The 22,047-nt window shown below is 33.1% G+C and overlaps 1 protein-coding gene across 3 annotated transcripts in view; it reads right to left on the reverse strand.

The window, feature by feature from the left end:
* Nucleotides 1–22,047, reverse strand: part of Pik3c2g (phosphatidylinositol-4-phosphate 3-kinase catalytic subunit type 2 gamma) — a 332,111-nt gene that overhangs the window by 298,062 nt on the left and 12,002 nt on the right. For all 3 annotated transcript variants that reach the window (XM_026391946.2, XM_026391945.2, XM_026391944.2), the window contains exon 4: nt 16,273–16,387. In XM_026391946.2, the coding sequence (XP_026247731.2) occupies nt 16,273–16,387 (115 nt within the window). The remainder of the gene's footprint in view (nt 1–16,272; nt 16,388–22,047) is intronic.

Here is a 22,047-nt window from a genome sequence, read left to right on the forward strand (position 1 = left end):
CTTATTATAACTAGGTCAAGAATACAGGTAAGGGGGGTTGCAGGTGCCAGTGGTAGACCTCTTGCCTGACATGCATGAGGGGAGAGAGAGAGAGAGAGAGAGAGAGAGAGAGAGAGAGAGAGAGAGAGAGAGAGATTGTGAGAGGGAAAGAGAGATTGTGAGGAAGGAGAGGACAAGAGAGGAAAGGAGAAGAAAGGAAAGAAGAAAAAAGAAAGGAAAGAAAAAGAAAGGGGGAAAGAGAAAAGAAATAAACAACTATAACAAAACGGTAATGCTAGTATAGTACTTTACAGGGCATTTTTTAAGTGGTATGTGCATACTTATGCATACAGGCATACATATATTCATTTGGCATTTGCTACTTTAAAATTTCTGTGATAATACATCTATAATATCTTTTTTAAGAGAGAGAGAGATTTTTTTAATATTTATTTTTCAGTTTTCAGTGGACACAATATCTTTTTTTTTTTTAATTTTTATGTGGTGCTGAGGATCGAACCCAGTGCCCCATGCATGCCAGGCGAATGGCGCTACCGCTTGAGCCACAACCCCCAGCCCTAATAATATCTTTTAATTCTAGTAAGCTGGTCTTTGTAACAAATAAAACAGTCCCATATTTTATGCTCAAACTGGTATTTGGAGTTGACTCAGCACAGATAAAGATTAGTGGTATGTGGTTTCTGATGCCAAAACTACTCAAGTTTATTGTTATTTTGCTTTCAGGGGAACAATGGATAGGAAAAGTTAAACTTCATTACTTGGAGAGACAGAAAGAAGTTGAATTATAAATACAGGGCTTGTAGTTAGTAGAGATGGGTAATGCTCTTGAACAGAGACCATCTATGACATCAACAGTTATTATTCAAGAGGGAACTGCACCAAGGAGTTCTAAATCTTTCCTCTCAAATGCTCCGTTTTTCTTAAAGCAGCCTATAAAAGGCAATAAACAATCATGCTTCCTCACTTAAATATGGTTATATTCCTTTTTACATTGAACACACATATTTTTAATTTGAAAATAAGATTAAATTGAATATATGATTGAACGAGGTTTTCTTAATCCAGAAGAAATATTTTATAGCAAGTCTCAAGTTGGCGATGCCTTTTCTATGACTCCATGCAGTCAAAGCAATTAAGTAAGTGGTAGCACAATAATCTATATAAATGAAGTTAACTAAGACAGAATCAGTAAGAAAAACTCAACAGAGATGCTGGAACCCTGCATCCTCTGAAAAAAATAAGTCCTGAGCTCTAAGAAGCTCTTTTTGGGTATGATATGAAAAAAAAAATGTAATAATGATACCAACACAGGAAATTAGAAATAGAAATTTTATTCCATCTCAAGGTTTTATTATCTTTCCTATAAGCACTCCAGAGGAGAAATATTCCACAACCTTACAGATGGTGGAATGCAATCATCGTCATTACCCTAAGTACATATATGAAGATACGAAGGATATGACTCTACTTTGAGTACAACCAGAGATATGAAAAATTGTGCTCTATATGTATAATATAAGTTGTAAAGCATTCTGTTGTCATATATAACAAATTAAAATTTAAAAAATATTTAAAAAGGAACAGAATAAAATGGCACATTTCAGCTTATTAAGATGATATTGACTAATTTTAAATAATATGTAACTCAAAGATTCTTTGGCTAAATTTATTCTTAATTTAGAGAAATTAGAACACTAGTCTATTTAAATTTTAATTAATTCCAAATTTTGGAGGATACTTAGAAATTACTAACTTTAAAAAACAATTATTTTTGGGCTGGGGATGTGGCTCAAGCGGTAGTGCGCTCGCCTGGCATGAGTGCGACCCGGGTTCGATCCTCAGCACCACATACAAACAAAGATGTTGTGTCCTAAAAAATAAATATTAAAAATTCTCTCTCTCTCTCTCTCTCCTCTCTCACTCTCTCTTAAAACAAACAAACAAACAATTATTTTAAGGAACAAAATAACTTGATAGCTGCAGACTATAGTTCTAGATATAATGAAATTAAATGTTGTACCTATTACATTCAAGTCTGCTTTGCCATGTCTCCTTGGGAAAATACTACAACATGTTTGTGCTTCTCTTTATCAAGTCTGTCTAGTAATGGTGTTTACAAATTCAGTTTTTTAGAAAACCCAGGTATGAAATATGCTATATTTATTAAGTGTGGCTTAATAATAAACTATCTTTATCTATTACAAGCTTTTTCTTTGGAGTGTTGTTCTCAAAAGAAAAACATATAGAGTATCTACATATGAGCACATTTGTTCTAACACAGAGTTATTGAATGAAAACTAAGTGTAAATTTGTATGGTGTTTTGTTGTTAGCTTTCTATTAGAGACAGACAACACAGTTAATTTTGAAATGCTACGATAAACACTTTGAAGGAGATCGAAAATCTTAAAAGTACACCTCTTAATGAGTGATTGATTAACAGATTGTACTTTCTGAACGGTGTGTGAAAGCCCAAAGTTATGCCAGGTTCCTTCTATCTTCCCACATGATCCAGGGATTTTATAAGTGGAGGAGTATTCAAAGTAAGTCCAAAAACTTACAACAGATTAGTTTATAATTTGAAGTCTTAGACTGCTCTAAATGTGGTAAAATTGTTCAGTTTTTCAAGTTTGCTAAATGAAAGTTTTAACTTCATTGGAGGCGGGGGAAGACAACCCCACCTGCCTTCAGGAATACCCCCATAAGAATATATACAACCCAATTTTTACTGTCAATGAACATAATCTCTTACTTTAAGTTTTATATACTTAGTTTTTTCCTCACTGTTAATTAATAGTTTGATTTCTACTTAGAGTGCAAGGAAATTCCAATATATAACCAAATGTTTAATGATCAAATGAACACAAATCGTTGCAGGATTAACTAAAACTATATTTAAAAAATAAAGTTTTTCTAAAGATTCTTTTAAATTTTTAATTAAAGGTACTTAACTTTTGGAGAGTACTTTCTCTTGCTAGTAAAAGTAATATAGTCAGGCAGGTGACTCATGCCTATAATCCCAGTGGGACATTGAAGATGGAGGATCTAAAGTTCAAGGCCAGCTTCAGCAATTCAGTGAGGCCTTTAGCAATTTAGTGAGATTCTATCTCAAAAATAAATAAGTAAATATGTAGATTAAAAGGGCTGGGGTTGTAGTTCAGTTGTAAAGCAGTTTTGGGTTTAATCCCTAGCACCTAAAAGAGAGAGAGAGAGAGAGAGAGAGAGAGAGAGAGAGAGAGAGAAAGAAAAGTAATATGTCTCCATATTCCTATATTTTTGTAACCCATTTAACACTCTTCTTAATTTAGTCTGTATTGGGAAAGGCCAGAAGACAGAAAGGAAGTGTCAGGTAGATAACCTAGATTGATGTGATCACTCCTCGTGATAAATAAAGAATTCAATACTGCCTTCTTGCTTCTTAACCTAAATTTAAGAATGTATGATTATTTTAAGGTGAGGTTTTTAGTTACCATAAGATTTCTTCCTTTTCCGTTTTTATTGGGGGGAGTAGTGGAGATTGAACCCAGGAACACTCTACCACTAAGCAACTTCTCCAGTCCTTTTTTATTTTATTTTGGGAAAGGGTCTTACTAATTTGCTAAGGTTGGTCTTGAATTTGTGATCTTCCTGCTTCAGCCTTCTAAGTTGCTGGAATTACAGGCATGTAAATATATATATAAAAAAAAAAATATATATATATATATATATATATATATATATATGTAAAACTCTGAGGTTTAATATTCTTTGGCAACACTTAAATAATAAAAGGAGTTTTGTTTCATTGGATCAGGAATATAAAACTGGTCATTGTAAGCAAATAAAGATCCAAACAGAGTTTTCAAGAAAGTATATTCAGTTTCTCCTTATGAAGCATTTATGGTTAACTACTGACAATGCAGTCATGGTTTATTTAGCTAAAGCTTTTGAATACAGCACATTTATTGTTTCACACAGCAGATGATCAGGAGAATTATTTCAAAATTGAAATATAAAGTAAGACTTATTGGAAATTTTTGAGAGAAGAAATTACTTACATTATATAGACCAGGGGAGAGAAATAGAAAAACCTGTATTCCTAGTAATCATTGGGCTAGAGAAAAAGTGATGAAATTATGAGATTGCATTATAGTTCATATATTGTAAATATCTTTATGAAGAACTCATGTGAGATGGCTCCAAATCTAAGTAACTATTGTTACTCTCTGGAAGGAAGGCAGATGTGGGAATACTACAGGGAACAGCCTTCAACCTCCAGTCCTCTTGTGCTGCAACTGAGGGGAAAGAGAAAATGCTGTACTTGCTGTCTCAAGCCTGCCCCTGGACAAGTATGGTGGGATCAGTCTTTTGAAACAGATCATGAGAAATGGGATTACCAAGTATACCCCTTGCCATGGTAATTAAATTGGGACTAAAAAGCAGGAACACAATAAAAGATTTTAATATTTTTTGAACGAACCAGATATTTCTATTCCTCTATTATTTCTTGAGTTTGTTATTTTCTTTTTCTCTTTTTGTGAAGCTTGGGATGGAACCCAGGACCTCATGCATGCTAAGTATGTGCTCTATTTGTTAACTACAGACCCTGTTCTCTCTACTCTGGTTCTAATTTACTAGTTCCATGTCCTGTGCTTCATATTAAAAAAAAGTATTATGCTTCCATGAGCCTATAAAAATTGATGTTTTCTGTTCTAATTTTGAGTTTACTCTCTGTTCATAATAGTATATCATTCAAAATTCTATTTATAAAGCATTTTCTGAGGAGAATACTAATAGTTAATGAGATCATATTTTATATATTTGAACTACCTGGTAAATATACCATGATTTCAATGTAGAATCAGTCAGGAATTTGTCATTTTTGAAGAGAGTTCCAGGCAGAAAATGTTAAAGTGAGTGCCTGGTATTTGTAGATTTTCTAGATATACTTAATAGGAAGAAGCAGAGCAAGAGCCCTGGCAGGGGGGAGGGCAGGAAGAGAAAGAACAGACAATGAGAGAGTTACAGGATATTTTAATTAAGACAAAATGTTTGTGATACTAAATTAAGATGAGTGTTAAATGGGCTACAAAAATATAGTTGATATATTAAAAAAATGGAATTTTGTTTTTCCAGGAGCACTATCATTATTTTGTAGTAAGTTACGAGGTATAAACATCTTAATTACCTTGTTGATTAGATTTAATTTTATATGATGCTTTATTCTGAGAATGTGGGCAAATATTTTTTCTTTAGGAGAGTATAAATTCTGGTCCTTTATATCCTTGGCTTTTAATCTTGTGCTACTTTAAAAGGTGAGCTGTGGCCCAGCAGCATAGACTTCACTCAAAAACCTGTTGGAAATGCCAATTCTGAGGCCACTCCAGATCAAATGAGTCAGAACAGATCCTCAGGCGACTCTAATGACCCAGTAAAGTCTCAGACACTTGCATTAGTTTATTGGTATGAATGTAAATATATGTGTAATTTGTATATGCACATATACATGTACATATAGTCATGTTTATTTACATGTTCCTCTTTTTCAGGATTTTATATACTATTTTACTTGGTAAAGAAAGGACAATTCAATAAAAATACAAAATAGAACTTAGGTAATACAAAATAGAGAACCACAAACATTCCTTTAGCAAAGCTGTGGGGGGAAAAAAGCATCCTGATGATTGGCATTTCAATTTGAATGACAAAGGGACTTCTCTGTAATGGGATTCAGGACACACTATCCCAAAATATGAAACCCTGGCATTTTAAGAAACAGCAGCAGAATAAGCTCACTCTCACCTCCCCATTGCTCTGCTTCTAGGAAACTCATGAAAGCTTAAGGAAATGAGAGTAATAGTAGTTAAAAATAGTACTACACAATTTCACTGATTAAAAGCATTTTAGGCCTAGAATATTCACATGTAATACCATTCATTCCAAGGAAAATATTATTATTCCCATTTAACAGGTGGGAAAAGTGAGAGATAAATTATCTGACACTTAGGTTGGAGAAAGAACAAATGGTACTAAGGAAACTACATATAGGTGAGGGAAACTAGATTCCCATCTTTCACCCTGCACAAAAGCCAACTTGAAGTGAATTAAAGACCTAGGAATTACACTAGAAACTTTGCAATGTCTAGAAGAAAACATTCTAACATGTCAAAGGAACAAGTGCAAGAAATAAAACCAAAAATCAATATGTGAGAGAGCATCAAATTAAAAAGCTTCTGCACAGCAAAGGCAATGATTAAGATTATGAACAGAGAGCCTAAATCATGGGAGAGAATAATTGCCAGGTATTTTTTCAACATGGGGTTAATATCCAGAATATATCAAGAACTCAAAAAATTAAAAACAAAAAAAACCCACCACAGAAGCTGGGATTATGGCTCAATGGTAGCATGCTTGCTTAACATGTGTGAGGTACTGGGTTTGATCCTCAGCACCATATATAAATTAATAAAATAAAGGTATCATGTCCATCCACAACTAAAACAACAACAACAACAACAATAAAACACCACAAATAATCAAGAAATAAGTCAATAAATGGGAAAAATTACTTAACAGACGCTTTTCAGAAGAAGAAATGCAAATAACCAACAAATATATGAAAAAATGTTCAACATCCCTAGCAATCAGAGAAATGCAAATCAAAACAACATTGGAATTTCTTTTAACTCCACTTAGGCAATTATCAAGAATACAAATAATGATAAATTTGGCAAGGATGTGGAGAAAAGGTACACTCATGCATTGTTTGTGGTACTGCACAGTAGTACTACCACTTTGAAAAGCAGTATGGTGATCCCTCAAAAGACTAGCAATGGAATCACCATATGACCCAGATATCTCACTCCTTGGTATTTATCCAAGAGAACTAAAATCAGCAGTCTATAGAAAAAGAATCACTTTAATGTTTATAGCAGCACAATTTACAATAGACAAGATATGAAACCAGCCCAGGTGCCCATCTACAGTGGAATGGAGAAAGAAAATGTGGTAGAGTTTTAATCAATGGACGGAACAAGAGAAAATGGATGGAACAGGAGAAAATCATGCTAAGTGAAATAAGTCAGACTCAGAAAGTCTAGGGTTGAATGCTGTCTTGCATATGCTGAAGCATAACAAAATAAGAAAATAAAGGGGTGGGGGAGGTCCCATGAAAATAGAAGGGAGGTCAGTGGAGTAGAGAGAAGGAATAGAGGGAAGGAAGAAAGGGTGGGAAAAGGGAAGAGCTGCATAATGAAATCAGCTAAATTATGCTATATACATATACAAATAAATCACAGTGAATTTCAACCAATATGTATATTTAGAGTGTACCAATTAAAAAATAAATTAATTAATAGAAGGAAGACCAGTAGAGTAGAGGAAGGCAAACAGGGAGAGAAGAGAGGAATGAAAGAGGAAGTACTGCAGACTGAAATGGAGAAAATTATACTCCATACATGTGTGATTAATTGAAGATGAACCTGAATGTATATACAGCTATAATGGATTAACACAAACCTTTTTTTAAAAATGACCTTTTTAGAATAAAATTACATAGGACAATATTCATAATATCTAATTTTATATTTGGCATAGTAAATATTTTGTTATAAACATCTGTGTCTCCATACATGTATATGTGTGCACTGAAGAGGATGGAAGAGCTTATAACAAAATAATAATAATAATGACTCACTAGCCTATGCTGATGTTCATAAAATCTGACTTAGTTTCTCAGTATCCCTTCAGTGCTCAGATACTTAATGCATTTCAAACTTGACTAGTTATCATGCATCCTCAAAAGATTTGTTTCTTTCAGATCTATATTATTGTCATTGGACTTACCATTGATCCTGGTCATCATCTTCTATCTCTGCCTCTCACACAATCCCTCATTTTCACTCACCAAGTTTTTTAATTCCACCATGTTAATATCCCGGGATTTCACTCCTCCTGTGAGGCCTCCTGCAACTCCTTCATCTCTGGCCCTGTCAGTCTCTCACATGTTCAGGAAGGACCTCCAAACTACCTCTAATTCCATTAAAGCCTATGTTATTATTCACATTGTCATTTGTGTTTCCCCAGTAGAAACAATTTATTTCTTTAACTGAATGATAACAAAGTCATGCTTATTGTGGAAACTCCATAAATAAAAAAATGACTAAATATCATCTCTATTGTAATTCTTTTCAAGGTATAATGACTCTAACATTTTAGTGTGTAGGATCTCATTTTCTTCTAAATAAAAATATATCTTTTCAATAAAATTGGTATGGTTTGAAAAGGTATCTATTTTACTTTCATTAATTACGATGATTGTTTTATAACAACACATATAATACTATTTTTTAAAAGTAGTTTATAAATTTTATGCTTTATTTTAAAATTTATTAAATTATGTATTATAATATATGTTCCAGAATGCTAGTGTATTATTGAAGTATTAGACCCCAAATTTTCTTTTTTACATTTAATATCATGCTATACCAAATATCTTTATATCTAAGTTTTTTTGTGCAGTTATGATTTTTTAGAAATATTTTTGAAGCCAAATTTCTGACATTGCAATTATAGTGAAGGTTTTGGACACATATTTGACAAAATTCTTTCAGAAATTGCAGTGTCAATTCACATTCCCAGCAGCTGTTTAGATTATGTACATTTTTCCATTAAATTTCATGATAAGTATTTTAACAATTTGATAGGCAAAAATGACATCTCATTGTTTCAATTGCATGTTTGTTATTAGTTAGGTTAAACTCTTTAACTATTCCTTTTTTACTTGAATTGTGCTTTGAATATTCTTGAGAGAACCTATTTAATTCTGTTCATACTTGTATTTAAAAACCACAATATAAGTGCATTTTATATATTCTAAGATTAATGAGATCTTATCACATATTACTTACTTCTTTCCTGAGTATTTATCTTTTAAATACAGGTTGACCATTGAACTTTCTTAGTGCCATTTTCTTATTCTTGCCCTTAATCTTTTCTTTCCTCTGCTCTGAAATACATTGACATATAATATTAATATTACACTCACATTAGGCATTGTAATAACTGCACAGCAAGGAAGAGGGCAAGGGTTATGTATAAATCTTGTATTCCCAGTGATCAACCAAATATTTTACATGTATGGTGCTCAGTAGGTTTTGAATTAGACTGTTATGGTCCTTGTACCCCATCCTTGCCAACTCTGTACTTTCTTAGCCAGCATCAAGAACTATGTCCCACTCAAGTGCTTTTGCCATAAGGTTTAGAAGTTAAAAGCCAGGGCTACACAGGCAGTCAAACCCTAGACTGAATTCAGGCTTTACTCAACCTTCTTATCTGTGTGACCTTGAACCAAGCCTCAGATTTCCCACTTGTAAAACAGGTGGCAATTTAGTACCTATCTCATGCAAGCATTAATGAAACTTTGCTTACTCAATATAAAGAAAGAAAATGATTTGTACTGAATAAGTATAAATTACTATTATTCTCTTTTTATATTGTCTTAGTTTTTATTAGAGCATTATAATTATACATAGTATTTGTGTTAATTTTGACAAAATCATATGTGCAAGGAATTTGATTTCAATCCCCATGCCTGGCTTTTCCCTTCTTCCTCCCTCTCCCTTTTCTCCCTACTTTATTCTATTGATATTTCTTTCACTCCTTTATTTATTTACTTTTGATTGGTGTTTGCTGCATATACATAAAAGTGAAATTCCCTTTGGTTCCTTTATATATATGAATATAACATGGTTTTGTTAAATTCATTCCATATTTCTTCACCTTTCCCTTCTTGACTCTTGCATTCTTATTTTCCTTCTTCTATTCCACTGATCTTCCTAATATCTTTATGATATCTGATTTCTCCCCCCTCCATTTTCCTTATTTTGCTGTAGCTTTTGCATATGAGAGAAAACATTTGACACTGACTTTATGAGTCTGGCTTATTTCACTTAGAACTATTTTCTTCAGTTCTATCAATTGATTGGCAAATGACAAGTAAAACTTCATTTGTATATACCATATTTTCTTGATACATTCATCTATTGATGGGCATCTGGGTTGATTAATTGCTTGGTTATTGTGAACTTTGCTGCTAGAAACATTGAAGTGACTATATTGTTCTAGTGTGCTGATTTTAGATCTTTTGGATGAATATCCAGGAGTGGGATATCTGGGTCATATAATGTTTCCATTCCTAGTATTTTGAGGAATCACTACTTTCCAGAATGGTTGTACTATTGTGCAGTTTCATCAACAATGTGTGAGTATAATTTTCCCCATATGCTCTCCAGCATTCATCATTATTTGTATTCTTGATCATTGTCATTCTGATTGGGAGATAAAATCTCAGTGTAGTTTTGATTTGCATTTCTCTGATTGTTGGAGGTGTTGAACATTTTTTGTTCATATATCTTTTGGCTATTTGTGTGTTTTTTGAGAAATTTTGGTTTAGTTATTTTGTCTATTTATTAATTGAGTTATTTGTTTGATTGGCCTTGAATGTTTTGAGTTCTTTATATATTCTGGATAGTAATCCCATGTTAAAGGAGTAGTTGCCAAAGATTTTTGCCCATTCTGTATGCTCTCTCTTCAATCTCTTAATCATTTCCTTTGCTGTGCAGAAAATTTTGAATTTGTTGGAATTCCACTTATTCATTCTTAAACTTTAGAGATCTTGTTGAGGAAATCAGTGCTTTCACCTATATGATGCAGCATTGATCCTCTTTTATATTTTTAGTTGTTTCATGGTTTCTGATCTAATTCCTGAGTCTTTGGTTCATTTTTTATTTTACTTTTGTACATGAGGTTTGAATCTCATGTACTTGAGATATGGATTTAATTTCATTCTTCTATTTATGACTATCCAGTGTTCCCAGCACCATTTATTTAAAAGGCTATCTTTTCTCCATCATATATTTTTGGCACATTGGTTAAGTATCAGATAGTTTATCTCCATGTCTTCTATTCTGCTCCATTGGTTTTCACGTCTGTTTTGATGCCAATATCATGACATTTTTGCTAATATAGCTCTTTAGTATAATTTGAGATGGGGTATTGTGATGCCTCCTGCATTATTTTTCATGTTTAGAATTGCTTTCTTATTCTTCCAAATGAATTTAAGAATTTTTTTTCTAGTTCTATGAAGAATGTCATTGGTGTTTTAATGAGGATTGCATTAATTGTGTCTATTGCTTTTAGTAGTATGGCCATTTTGACAATATTAATTCTGCTATACAAGAACATGGGAGGTCTTTTCATCTTCAGATGTCCTCTTCAATTTCTTTCTTTAGTTTCTGTAATTTCCATTGTAAAGATCTTTCACATCCTTAGTTAGATTAATTTCCTGTTTTTTTTATTAGGTTATTGTGAAGGGGAGAGTTTTCCTTATTTTTTTCTCAAGTCAATGTTGAAGCATTGAAAATTTTTTGATTTACGAGTATTGATCTTATATCTTGCTACCTTGCTGAATTCATTTATAAGATCTAGAAGTTCTCTAATGAATTTTTTGAGTCTTCTAGGTATAGAATCATGTCATCAGTAAGCAGTGGTAGTTTGACTTCTTATTTTCAAATTTGTATCCATTTAATTTCCTTCTCTTGCGTGATTACTCTGGCTTCAGTTTCAAGACTTACATTGAACAGGAGTGGTGAGAGTGGACATCCTCATTTTTCCCCCTAATTTTGGAGGAGAATGAGGATTTTTCCTCTGTTCAATATGATGTTAGCTTTGGGTTTTTCATATATAGCCTTTGTAATGTTGAGGTAAGTTCCTTCTTTCCTAGTTTCTCCAGTGTTTTTTACATGAATTGTTGCTGTGTTTTACCAAAGATATTTTCTGTATCATATTATTCTTCTTCTTAATTCTATTTAAGTGCTGAATTACATTTATTGATTTGCATACGTTGAACCAACCCTACATTCCTTGGATGAAGCTCACTTGATCATTATGTATTATCTGCTTAATATGATTTTGAATGTAGTTTGTTACTATTTTATTAAGAATTTTTTGTGTCTACATTCATCAGGGATATTAGTCTGTATAGTTTTCTTTCCTAGCTGGGTCTTGGCCTGGTTTTGGTATCTGGTTTACATTAGCTTCATAAAAGGTATTTGGGTGTAAGGATTCTGGCTATGGAAATACAAGGCAGTGTTCCTCTGGTAAGCAAACTCCAGGGAGCAGGGGGTGTTTTTCACACTTGGAATATTCTGCAGTTTCTCCCTGTAATTATTAGGATAACTAATATATGTGCAATGCCTAGCTCCTATGGTAATGCACTGCATGAGGAGGCTCTGTGCTAGATTCTTATCAGCCTCCACCTTGATCTCAGACATTGAGCTCCTAGGAATAAAGGAACTCTCTTGTTAGACAACCACAATGTTTCACTGAGCCTAAAGCTGTTCACATAACAGTAACTTTATACAATGGACTTTCTTGAAGCTGCACTAAGCTCCTAACATTGCACATTGCAACTTTGAATGTAACTGAGGAATAAGCTGCATAATGTTGCTAAGTCTGTAACCTCCCGAGTAATACAATGAACAATATGTACTAATGATGCCAATGACCTAAAGTAACCTATTGATACAAATAAAGCTAGCGGCTCAGGAGAGCACCTTTTGCTTTGCCTCTGCACCTTGTTTCTGTCTCCTTTTGCTTTCCTTACATTTGGGAGTGTTCATTCCTTTTCAATTTTATGAAATAATTTGAGAGATGAGTGTTAACATTATTCTTTAAAGGTCTGATGGAACTCAGCTGAGAATTCATCTGGTCTTGAGCAATTCTTTGTTGGTAGACTTCAATGCTGTTTCAATTGCATTACTTGATATTGGTCTGTTTATGTTTTCTATATTTTCCTGGTTCAATTTGGGCAGCTCATTTGTATATAGAAATCTGCCAATAGCTTCTAAATATTGTAGTTTATTGGAGTATAAATTTTTAAAATATTTTCTAATTATCCTCTAGATTTCTGAAATGTCTGTGGTGATATCTTTTTTTTAATCTATAATTTTGTTGCTTTTGGCCTTTTCTTTCTTTCTTTTGGTTAGTTTGGAGAAGGATTCACCAATCTTATTTAGCATTTTGAAAAACCTACTGTTTGTTGCATTGACCCTGTGTATTGATTTTAAATTCTCGATTTCATTAATTTTGGCACTGATCATTATTAGTTCTTATTTTCTACTGATTTTGGATTTAGTTTGTTGTTCTTTTTCTAAGACTTTGAGTTGGAGAATAAGCTTACTTATTTTTGGATCTCTGTATTTTTTTTTTTTACATGTAGACACTTGATGCTACAAATTTTCCTCTTAGGACTGTTTTCATACTGTCCCAAAGATTTTTATATGTTGTATCTCTGTTCTCAATTGTTTCATATAATTTGTTGATTCCTTCTCTCACTTCTTTCACGATCCATTTTTTATTCAAAATAGTATTGTTCAACTTCCATGTGATTATAAGGTTCCTATTATCTTTCTTGCTATTGGTTTCTAGTTTCATTCCTTTATGGTCCAGTGAAATGCATGGGATTATATTGATTTTATTTTACTTATTTATTTGTATTTGCTAAGAATTGTACATAAAATGATCTCTTTTGGAAAAAATTCCATAAGCTGCTGAGAAGGTAAATTCAGCTGTTTTAGGGTGAAATAGTCAGTGTATGTCTATTTGGTCCATTTGATTTATATTATTTTATTATTTAGGTAGATATATTTTTATTGATTTTATGTTTGATGACCTGTCTGTTGGCTATGAGGATGTGTTGAAATCACCCAGTATTATTGTGTTAGGTCTATATGGGATTTACTGTCAAGGAGTATTTTTAAAATATAAAAATATGACATTAGTATGACATATATATTTACTATTATTATATCTTTGTGTTGGAATGTTACCATTACCAGGATATAAAGTCCTTCTTTGTTGCTTCTGATTAATTTGAGTTGAGACCATTTATATTCAGTGTTATTATAGAAATGTGTTTTTTGGTATGCTTCCATTTTCATTTTTTTTTGTTAATTTAATGCTATCATAAATGTCATTTGGCTGATCAGTCTTCCATTGGTCTTAATTTATTTGGGAGTTTGGGGATTTATTTTGGGGTTTCTTTGTGAGCATTTTATCTTTGTTTTTTGTAGTGTTGGCTTGGTTGTCATGTATTATTTTACATGTTATGGAAAGCTTTTATTTCCCCATAACAATTATTATTATTGCAACCTTAGTCTACTGAATGCTCCAGATAATGTTTAGCATAAGTTTAGAGTGTATATTTTGATTAATTGAATTATTAATACAATGCACATTATTGTGTTCCCTCTATGGAAATTTTTCACACAGATTTTTCCAAATCTATAAGGACATATTTATTAAACAAATTATGTATCTATAAATGGAAAAATAAAATCTAAATGACTAATGTATACTCTTTTAAATGTGAGAGAGAACAGTAATGTTATTATGCTTATTAAAATAGGTTATATCTATATAGATAGGCTTTTACAATTATATAGTGAGTAAATGACAGATATGTACAAATTCGTTTATCCCCATTAGGCAATTATTGATTATAATTAACCCATCATAATATTTGAATACTTTGTCTTAATAAAACCCAGCTAAATCAAATTTTAATGGTATTAAAAATATAAAAACATTTTAAAAATTATTACATTGTACTTACAGGAAATCATATTAAAAAGAAACTAGAGTAAGATAATCTTTATAATATTTTTATCAGTCAATGATTGAGATTTAAGGATGATTTACTTATTTGAAACAGTTCTTAAGTCAAGGTCCATTGTAAAATTTCTTCACTTTTTCAAGTTTTTCTCTGTTTTCTGGATATTTCTTACTGCTTAAATTTAGTGCAAATAATTGATAATGTTTCTTGTTTTTTGGTTCTAACATTTTGGTGTCAACCAAAGTCCAGGTATACATTTGGAAATGTGCATATTCCAAAGATGAGTTTTAATGAGTAGTAAGTATAAGATTAAATTTTCTAAAATACTTTTACTGCACTCATTGGGTATACTGCCAAAAATGTTGAGGAAAAGTCAGGACCTAGTCACTGAGTGTGTTAATTAGTGGATTAATAGAGAAAAAAAGAAAAGTGGCATTTCTGAGCTTTGTGCAATGAAACATTTGTGATTTCATATATATATTTCTTATTATTTTTCTATAATTGGAAACACAAAAATGAAAAAAGTTATTGAAAATCATTCACAGTTTACTTTATACACTAAAAGATTAGATTTTCTGTTAATAATATCATCAAACGCTCCAAACTATCCATAAGATATTTTCAAGAACATTCATAGTAGAATAATGACAGTGACAATGTTCCAGAATCCCAAAAGAAATACATTTCTACTTCTTTGACACTATAGCGTATCTATCTAATTATTAGATACTTGTAGAAATGCAAAAGAGATACATAAATGACAATACTCTCTACTGAACATTGTAATCTTTAAATCTTTGATCTTTAGAATAACTATACAATATCCATTAGGGAGATATTTATTTTCTTAAAACTATTTGCTATTTTCAAGATTGGTCTCTGAAGAGTTTCAGGCAAATGGCTTATTGTGGTAAACTAAAAAATTAGTTTCTATCAAATAAATATTTGAAGAGAATATTCAATGAGAATTGACTTCTTTAATTGTTTAATAAATCACCTAAATAAAGAAATAAAAGATATTTTAAAACTCATGGTTTTATAGAAATTCTATAGTGCTCATTTTGAAATTTCCTGTGATTTATTAAGGTCAAAAATTGATTAACATGCTAGCTAGCATTATTGCAAATCAAAAAAAAATTATTTATTTTAGAAAAATCTATTTTATTAACTGTGATCAATTCTAATAAGCTTTATTAAAGGTAGGGTGAAAAACCTGTCCTGGTTTGCCTAGGTCTGTCTTGGATTCAAAACTAAAGTTCCCATGTTCTTGGAATCATTTCAATCCTGGACAAATAGATGATTGTACATTCAGGCCAAGTTCACTTAAACGACTATTACCATAACTACATGTAATACAAAAATAAGACCAAGAAGAAGACTAGCAATATGATTTATGAAATAGTCTTAATTTTATCAGGTAAAGAATATTGAGGACTAGGGATATAGCTCAGTGATAGAGTGCTTTCCTAGGATGCCCGAGGCCCCAGGTTCAATCCCCAGTACCCCCTTCCCCCAAAGAGCATAATGTTAGCATAAAATCTGTTTTAAAATTTAATAACACTGCTATTTAACACTTACAGGTCATAACAATGATGAAAGTTTACTTTAATAAAATACGTACAGCTGTAAAAATTCTTCAGAGCCACATATGCTTAGAAGATGGTCTTTGGGGAAGAGCTGGTCATTTGCACATAAATGGAGAATTTCTTCAATTAGGTCTTTGACAAGATAATTAGCTAAAAACAAAAGGTGAATAATAAGTCATTAAGAACTTATCAAAGGATGGCGGGGAAAGTTTTTAAGCATAAAAAATGGCAAACACTGTAGAAGATATTTTATCTGTCTAGTTCCATCAAGAGGAATTAAAATGAGATGCATCTCATTTATTAGTCAGGTTAGATGTAGAGATATATTTGAAAATGTTGTTTGAAATTCTTTTAATCAGTTTTGTTTTCATGAAACATAACAAAGTTAGAGATTGTGTTCCTCTTGTTAAAACCCTTGGTACACTGTAGCTTTGCATAAAAGAAGTTCTACTATCAGTATAAAACAATTCTACAACAATTAACATGTGCTTATCAATTTCTGACAATAAGACCTGGAAATAATATAGATTTATTATTTCTCATTTGATGCACCTAGAAAAGTTATTTCACCTTTTGACCCAGTTTCTTCATCTGTTGACAAAGGTTTATAACTGTATGGTTTATTTCCTTCAGGAATCTGATATAAGTCTAACATAAAAAAAAGACAAATGTTGGCAATATATTGAAAAGTGTTAAGCCCATGTTTCAATTGTGATCTCATCGTCTAAGTCAATGGAAGCAGTTGCAATGGACTTCACTGATAATCCATAGCCAGTAAGAATCGCACAGCATCCTGCAAATGGTCAATAGCATTTGTCAGAGTTCAGCTTTGGTCACGATTATTTGTTCTCTTTTCTGTGACTTCTTTTACTGCCATATCTTTTGTTTGTAGGAAGAGGATTTTGGGTCAAATTGGCTAAGAAAATACAGTGCAAGAGATATTGCTGCCACAAAGAAAAAGAAAGTATATCATTCTGGATTTAAAGTATGGCTTTATGATTGGTCAAGATGCTATCAAAGAAATGGTTGGACAAACAAGTAGTAAAGATCACCAGAGAATTATGGATGGTGGAAATGCTTTGACATGAGAAAAATGTCTTAAACCCACCACACGTTTGAAATAGTGTCTGAAATGGCATGAAATGTTATGAATTGAAGCTAGTAGTGAATATGGCCATAGGAAAAATCATAAAATATAAGGACTTTGATAAGGAGGAGTGAGAACTGGCAATATATCCTGGCAGCAAACTATCTCCAAAGGCACCTGTATTAGAGTCTTAATTAATTAATTTGACTCTCCACTGGGGATGTTAGTTCAGTGGTAGAGTGTTTGCTTTGGTGCATGAGGCACTGGGTTCGAGCTTAGTATCACCGAAAAGAAACAAAATATTGACTCCAGTCTTTCCAGGACCACATCCCTCTATACTATATGGGGGCATGTATGGATTATTACTTTGTCACATGAAATATTTTGTACCAATTTCTACCTTTCTCTTCTCTCCTGTGCCTTGGTTTCGTAGAGGCAAAAAATGTTATACCTTTCTTCCCTACCATAAAGTTCATGACCAACACTGCTACAAAAGAGAGGAAAACAAGAAAAGAAAGATAATATTATTTTAAATCAAGGTTTTATGTGACACAGGAGTCTTCTTAAAAGAAAACCCAAAGACACAGGAAAACTCTCCACATTTTTGTGTTATGACAGTGATGTGGAGTTGTGGTTGGACAAAAATGGTAGGAATTAATGATAATTGGGTGAGGAAATGCAACAAGGCTTGCCTGTTGGTTTCTTCTTGGCTTTTCTGTGTAGCATTCCATTCTCCAACTTATGGGGCAGGATACATTTTGGAAATGAGGGTCTTAAATTTACTATCCAATATGATAGGGCATAGAATTTCTTTATGTCTAGTTCTCACTCAGAAAGGGAAAGGAACGTGAGAGTAATATTTGTAAGTTTTATGGCTGGCTTTGGGGAAAGGAGTTGTAGTTTCCATGGCCTGCCTTAGAGGAGAAAGAAAGGCAGGTCAGAGCACTCAGCTTCTGAAGCCCTTCCAATCTCCATCAGTTCACAGATGGCAAGGAGCCATCCTCTGGAGAATAAATTTCTGAGTTCCAACAGTTTGATACCTCCTACTACGCGCTCCAGGTTAATCACTGGATGTTTCATTATTACTTCAAATTCAGCATGTCTGAGCTTGAAAATACCATTTTTATTCTTGAAATCAACCATGAAATCCATGAGTTAAATTTCTTATCCATATTGTAAGCCACCACCTAAAAAAATCCTTTCCCTAATTTCTTATAGTCTTTTTCCATGCAGCCCTTCCCACTGTCTTCACCATATCACCCACCTTACTAATGGCTAAGATCCCTTAAGATTCTTTCATTATACTATTGTATATCTCAAGTCTAGTTTTCCACTCTTCCTCCTTTGTGCCTTCACACCTCTTTTGGAGATAGAAGTCTCTCTCTCTCTCTCTCTCTCTCTCTCTCTCTCTCTCTCTCTCTCTCTTTCTCTCCTCTCTCTCTCTCTCTCTCTCTCTCTCTCTCTCTCTCTCTCTCTCTTTAATAAACATTTACTCCTTCAACTGTGATCCTTCTTCCTACACTGGGTTACAATTCTATCCTGTCAATGACCACCCCCACTTTTCTTTTACCTACTTAAATTTCATTCTTTAAAGATATTTTTCTCTTTCCATAATGAAGTGCTTCTATTCAACCTTCCAATAAAATCTCCCCTTATCCATTCTATTTTTTGTCATATCATTTCTTTTACCTTCCCCTTACTGCCAAACTTCTTTAAAGAGACTTCTGCCAAGAGCTCTTAGTCAATCTTCAATTCTTGCAGATAGACTTCTATTTACAACCCTTTGAGGGTCACTAATGACTTCCTGCTACAGAGTTCAACCAATGGTTATCTAAAGCTGGGAGGTACTTGACAGTAAGAAAACTGGCCTAGAGCAACTTTGGAACTGGAAATAACTTCATCTTCCTCAAAAATGATAGTTGAGAATTGTGGACCAGAGAATTTCTTGTTTAAAAATCCTGATTCTTTCAAAGTACTCCATTTTCTCAGTCTCGAAGAAATGAGTTTCCTCTGAATGAAAACCCTTCACCTATCTCCTCCACTTATCTAGAATTCATCTTTTCTTGCATTACTACTGGCAGCTTTTATCTTTCACTCAAGTTATTCTTAATGCATCCTTCAGACTTCTGTTCTTTTGTGGAACATCTGTAACACCAGTGAAGCACTAGTATAAAATTGATGAAAGTAGCAGTTTTGGTGTAAAGTAAAAACATATTTTAAGTCTTATCTGAACTTTCCTTATCTGACTAAAGCAGAAACCCCCTAAAATATATATAGCTTCCATTACCTCTCCTTAGAGGGAATTTCCTGCAAATTCTGAGGAGATAGGCTGCCCATTCATTAACATTAAAAAACACACATATTTTTAATTTGAAAATAAGATTAAATTGAATATATGATTGAAGTCCTAAAACCCCTCCATTTTGTTAATTGATATAACACACTTACTTTTGGATATTCAGTTATTCACTATTGAGTAACCTACAAGTACTTGCATATGCTTTTTCTTCTGTTAATTTTTCTATTGCCAGTTATTTCATAGACACCCTCCCTACCCTCAATCATTTAAATTTAAGTAAGTAGATAAAAAAATTTCCTCCAAACCATGGCAAAAATCTACTCTGTATGGTTTCATTAATTTTTTCTAAGTCACCCTCCTCTGTCCCTACTCCTATGACAGGGTAGAGTCTACTGCAAAGCTGGGGCAGCTGTGGAGTCCCTTCTTCAAATCCCGATTCTAGTGATAGGCCAGAACAGTTTCACCTATCTCACTCAGAGTGACAAGCATGATTTTAACAGGAGAGTTAGGAAAAGGGGACACTCTTGAGGGAGAAAGTGGGTCCTCTTAGGAGAGCTGCATGCCCTTCTAGGACTCCAGATTTCAGTTTTATGAGGTGTCCCACGAATATGCCCAGAAAGTCCTGACAAAGTCCCCCTGGACCTTTGACAGACAGCATAGGAACTTCATGGATCGCTTGCAAGGAAGATGGTGTGGGGTGCTCACAGAATTGAAGTTTTTAAGGAAATTGAGACCCTCTGTTTTGTTTCAATTTCCTGTCTACTTAAATCAGTTCATTACCCTTTGAATATCCCCATTAAATTTTGTTCAAGAGGGTCTTGATATTTGGGCTACCAGAGGGATTGGGGGCTGTGACACAATTTTGGTGATAAGAGTGAGTCCTGGATACTGGATTATGATTGATAATGATGACATAGTCCTGAAATGGTACTTTTTTTTAAAGGGGATGTAATTAATTAAGGCTGGGGGAGATTTTGACATACAAGACTCCCATCTTCCAGATGCTTGTATGTTAGGTAAGGCTCCTTGTGATTTTTAGTGTTCCTTCATTGTCCTTTCACCCTATCTATCTGTTCATGCAGGACTAGCTACCCAACATTCCTGTTCCTCTTCCTTAGACTTTTAACATCTTTTAGGGCTCCGTACATCCTCTTGACCACTTTGCCTCTTCAATACTAAACACAATAACCTCATCACTTTGCTGAAACTTCTCATAAAAGATGTTACTGATTTGTCAACTTCATACTAAGAGATATGTTGAAAATTAAATATTATAACTTTGAAGAACAGAAGTGAGCTCCTTAATTGATAAGTATTTCCTCTTCTCCAGCAGCTGAGGTCAACATGACCTGGACATGTCCATTCTGATAGGATCAAGGTACAGAACCATTGGTCTTAACTTGGCAATCAGAATCCTGCTGTTCCAGATTGGGAATGGATCTAATAGAGAAATGGAACTATCTTTAGATGGCTGGCCAAATAGCACATATGCTTGTAAGCTTGGCTTTTTACTTGTTTTGCAAAATCAAGAGAATGAATCAACAGAGAGCAAGTGAGACAGGGCAGCAATTACATAGGGAAATTAGGTCAGGGGCATAAAGGGATTTGAGGCTACTTGGTCATTTGTGGTTTTAGTGCATTCCTAATTTGATGAGTTCCTACTTTTAAATTCTATAAGAAACCCCAATGTTCTTTAAAAAATGTTTTCTTTCTGCTTAAGCCAGCAGGAGTTGGTTTCTGTTAGTTTGAAACCAGATGGTTCTAACTAGTATACCAACATAACATTGCTATGTTTGTAGTCATCTGTACTTGCTCAGAAACATGAATAGAGTAAGCCAGCGGAAAGCATAATCATAAATATAATCAGCAAATAAAAGAACATATTTCTTGGATTATTATGTGTCAGGAAATAATTTCCTGTTGACACGTAAAAACACATTTAGTCGCTACTAAATGTTTAAAGAACTGATATTGTTTTGCAAAATAGTCAACTAAAACAATGAAATAAAATATGTAAACTCTTTGAAGATATTCTACAACTGTGAAAAAGTAAAGACCATCAGATGAGTTCCATAAAAAACAAAAACAAATTTGTAGGATCTATCCTCACAGACACTTAGTCAACATATCTGCTAAATCTAGTTGAGGTGGGATGCAGAGGACTGCTAGACTTCTTCTCTCTGTGAGGATAGAGATTTTGTACCAGTGCTTATTCTATCTCACAATTTTTCATTTTGAATGAAATAGTTGTTCCTAATGAATAGGAATGGTCATTTTTCACTTATATCTCCTTTTTATTTCTTATCTTTTTGAAATTTAGATTTTAAAAAATATGGATATTTTCCATACTTGTTATTAAGTATTGTAGTAGGAAAATAAAATGTTTTGGGATGAGCTATTTGAAGAGTGTTCTAGAAGACCATG

The sequence above is a fragment of the Urocitellus parryii genome, chromosome 5, assembly GCF_045843805.1.
Source record: "Urocitellus parryii isolate mUroPar1 chromosome 5, mUroPar1.hap1, whole genome shotgun sequence".
NCBI lineage: Eukaryota > Metazoa > Chordata > Mammalia > Rodentia > Sciuridae > Urocitellus > Urocitellus parryii.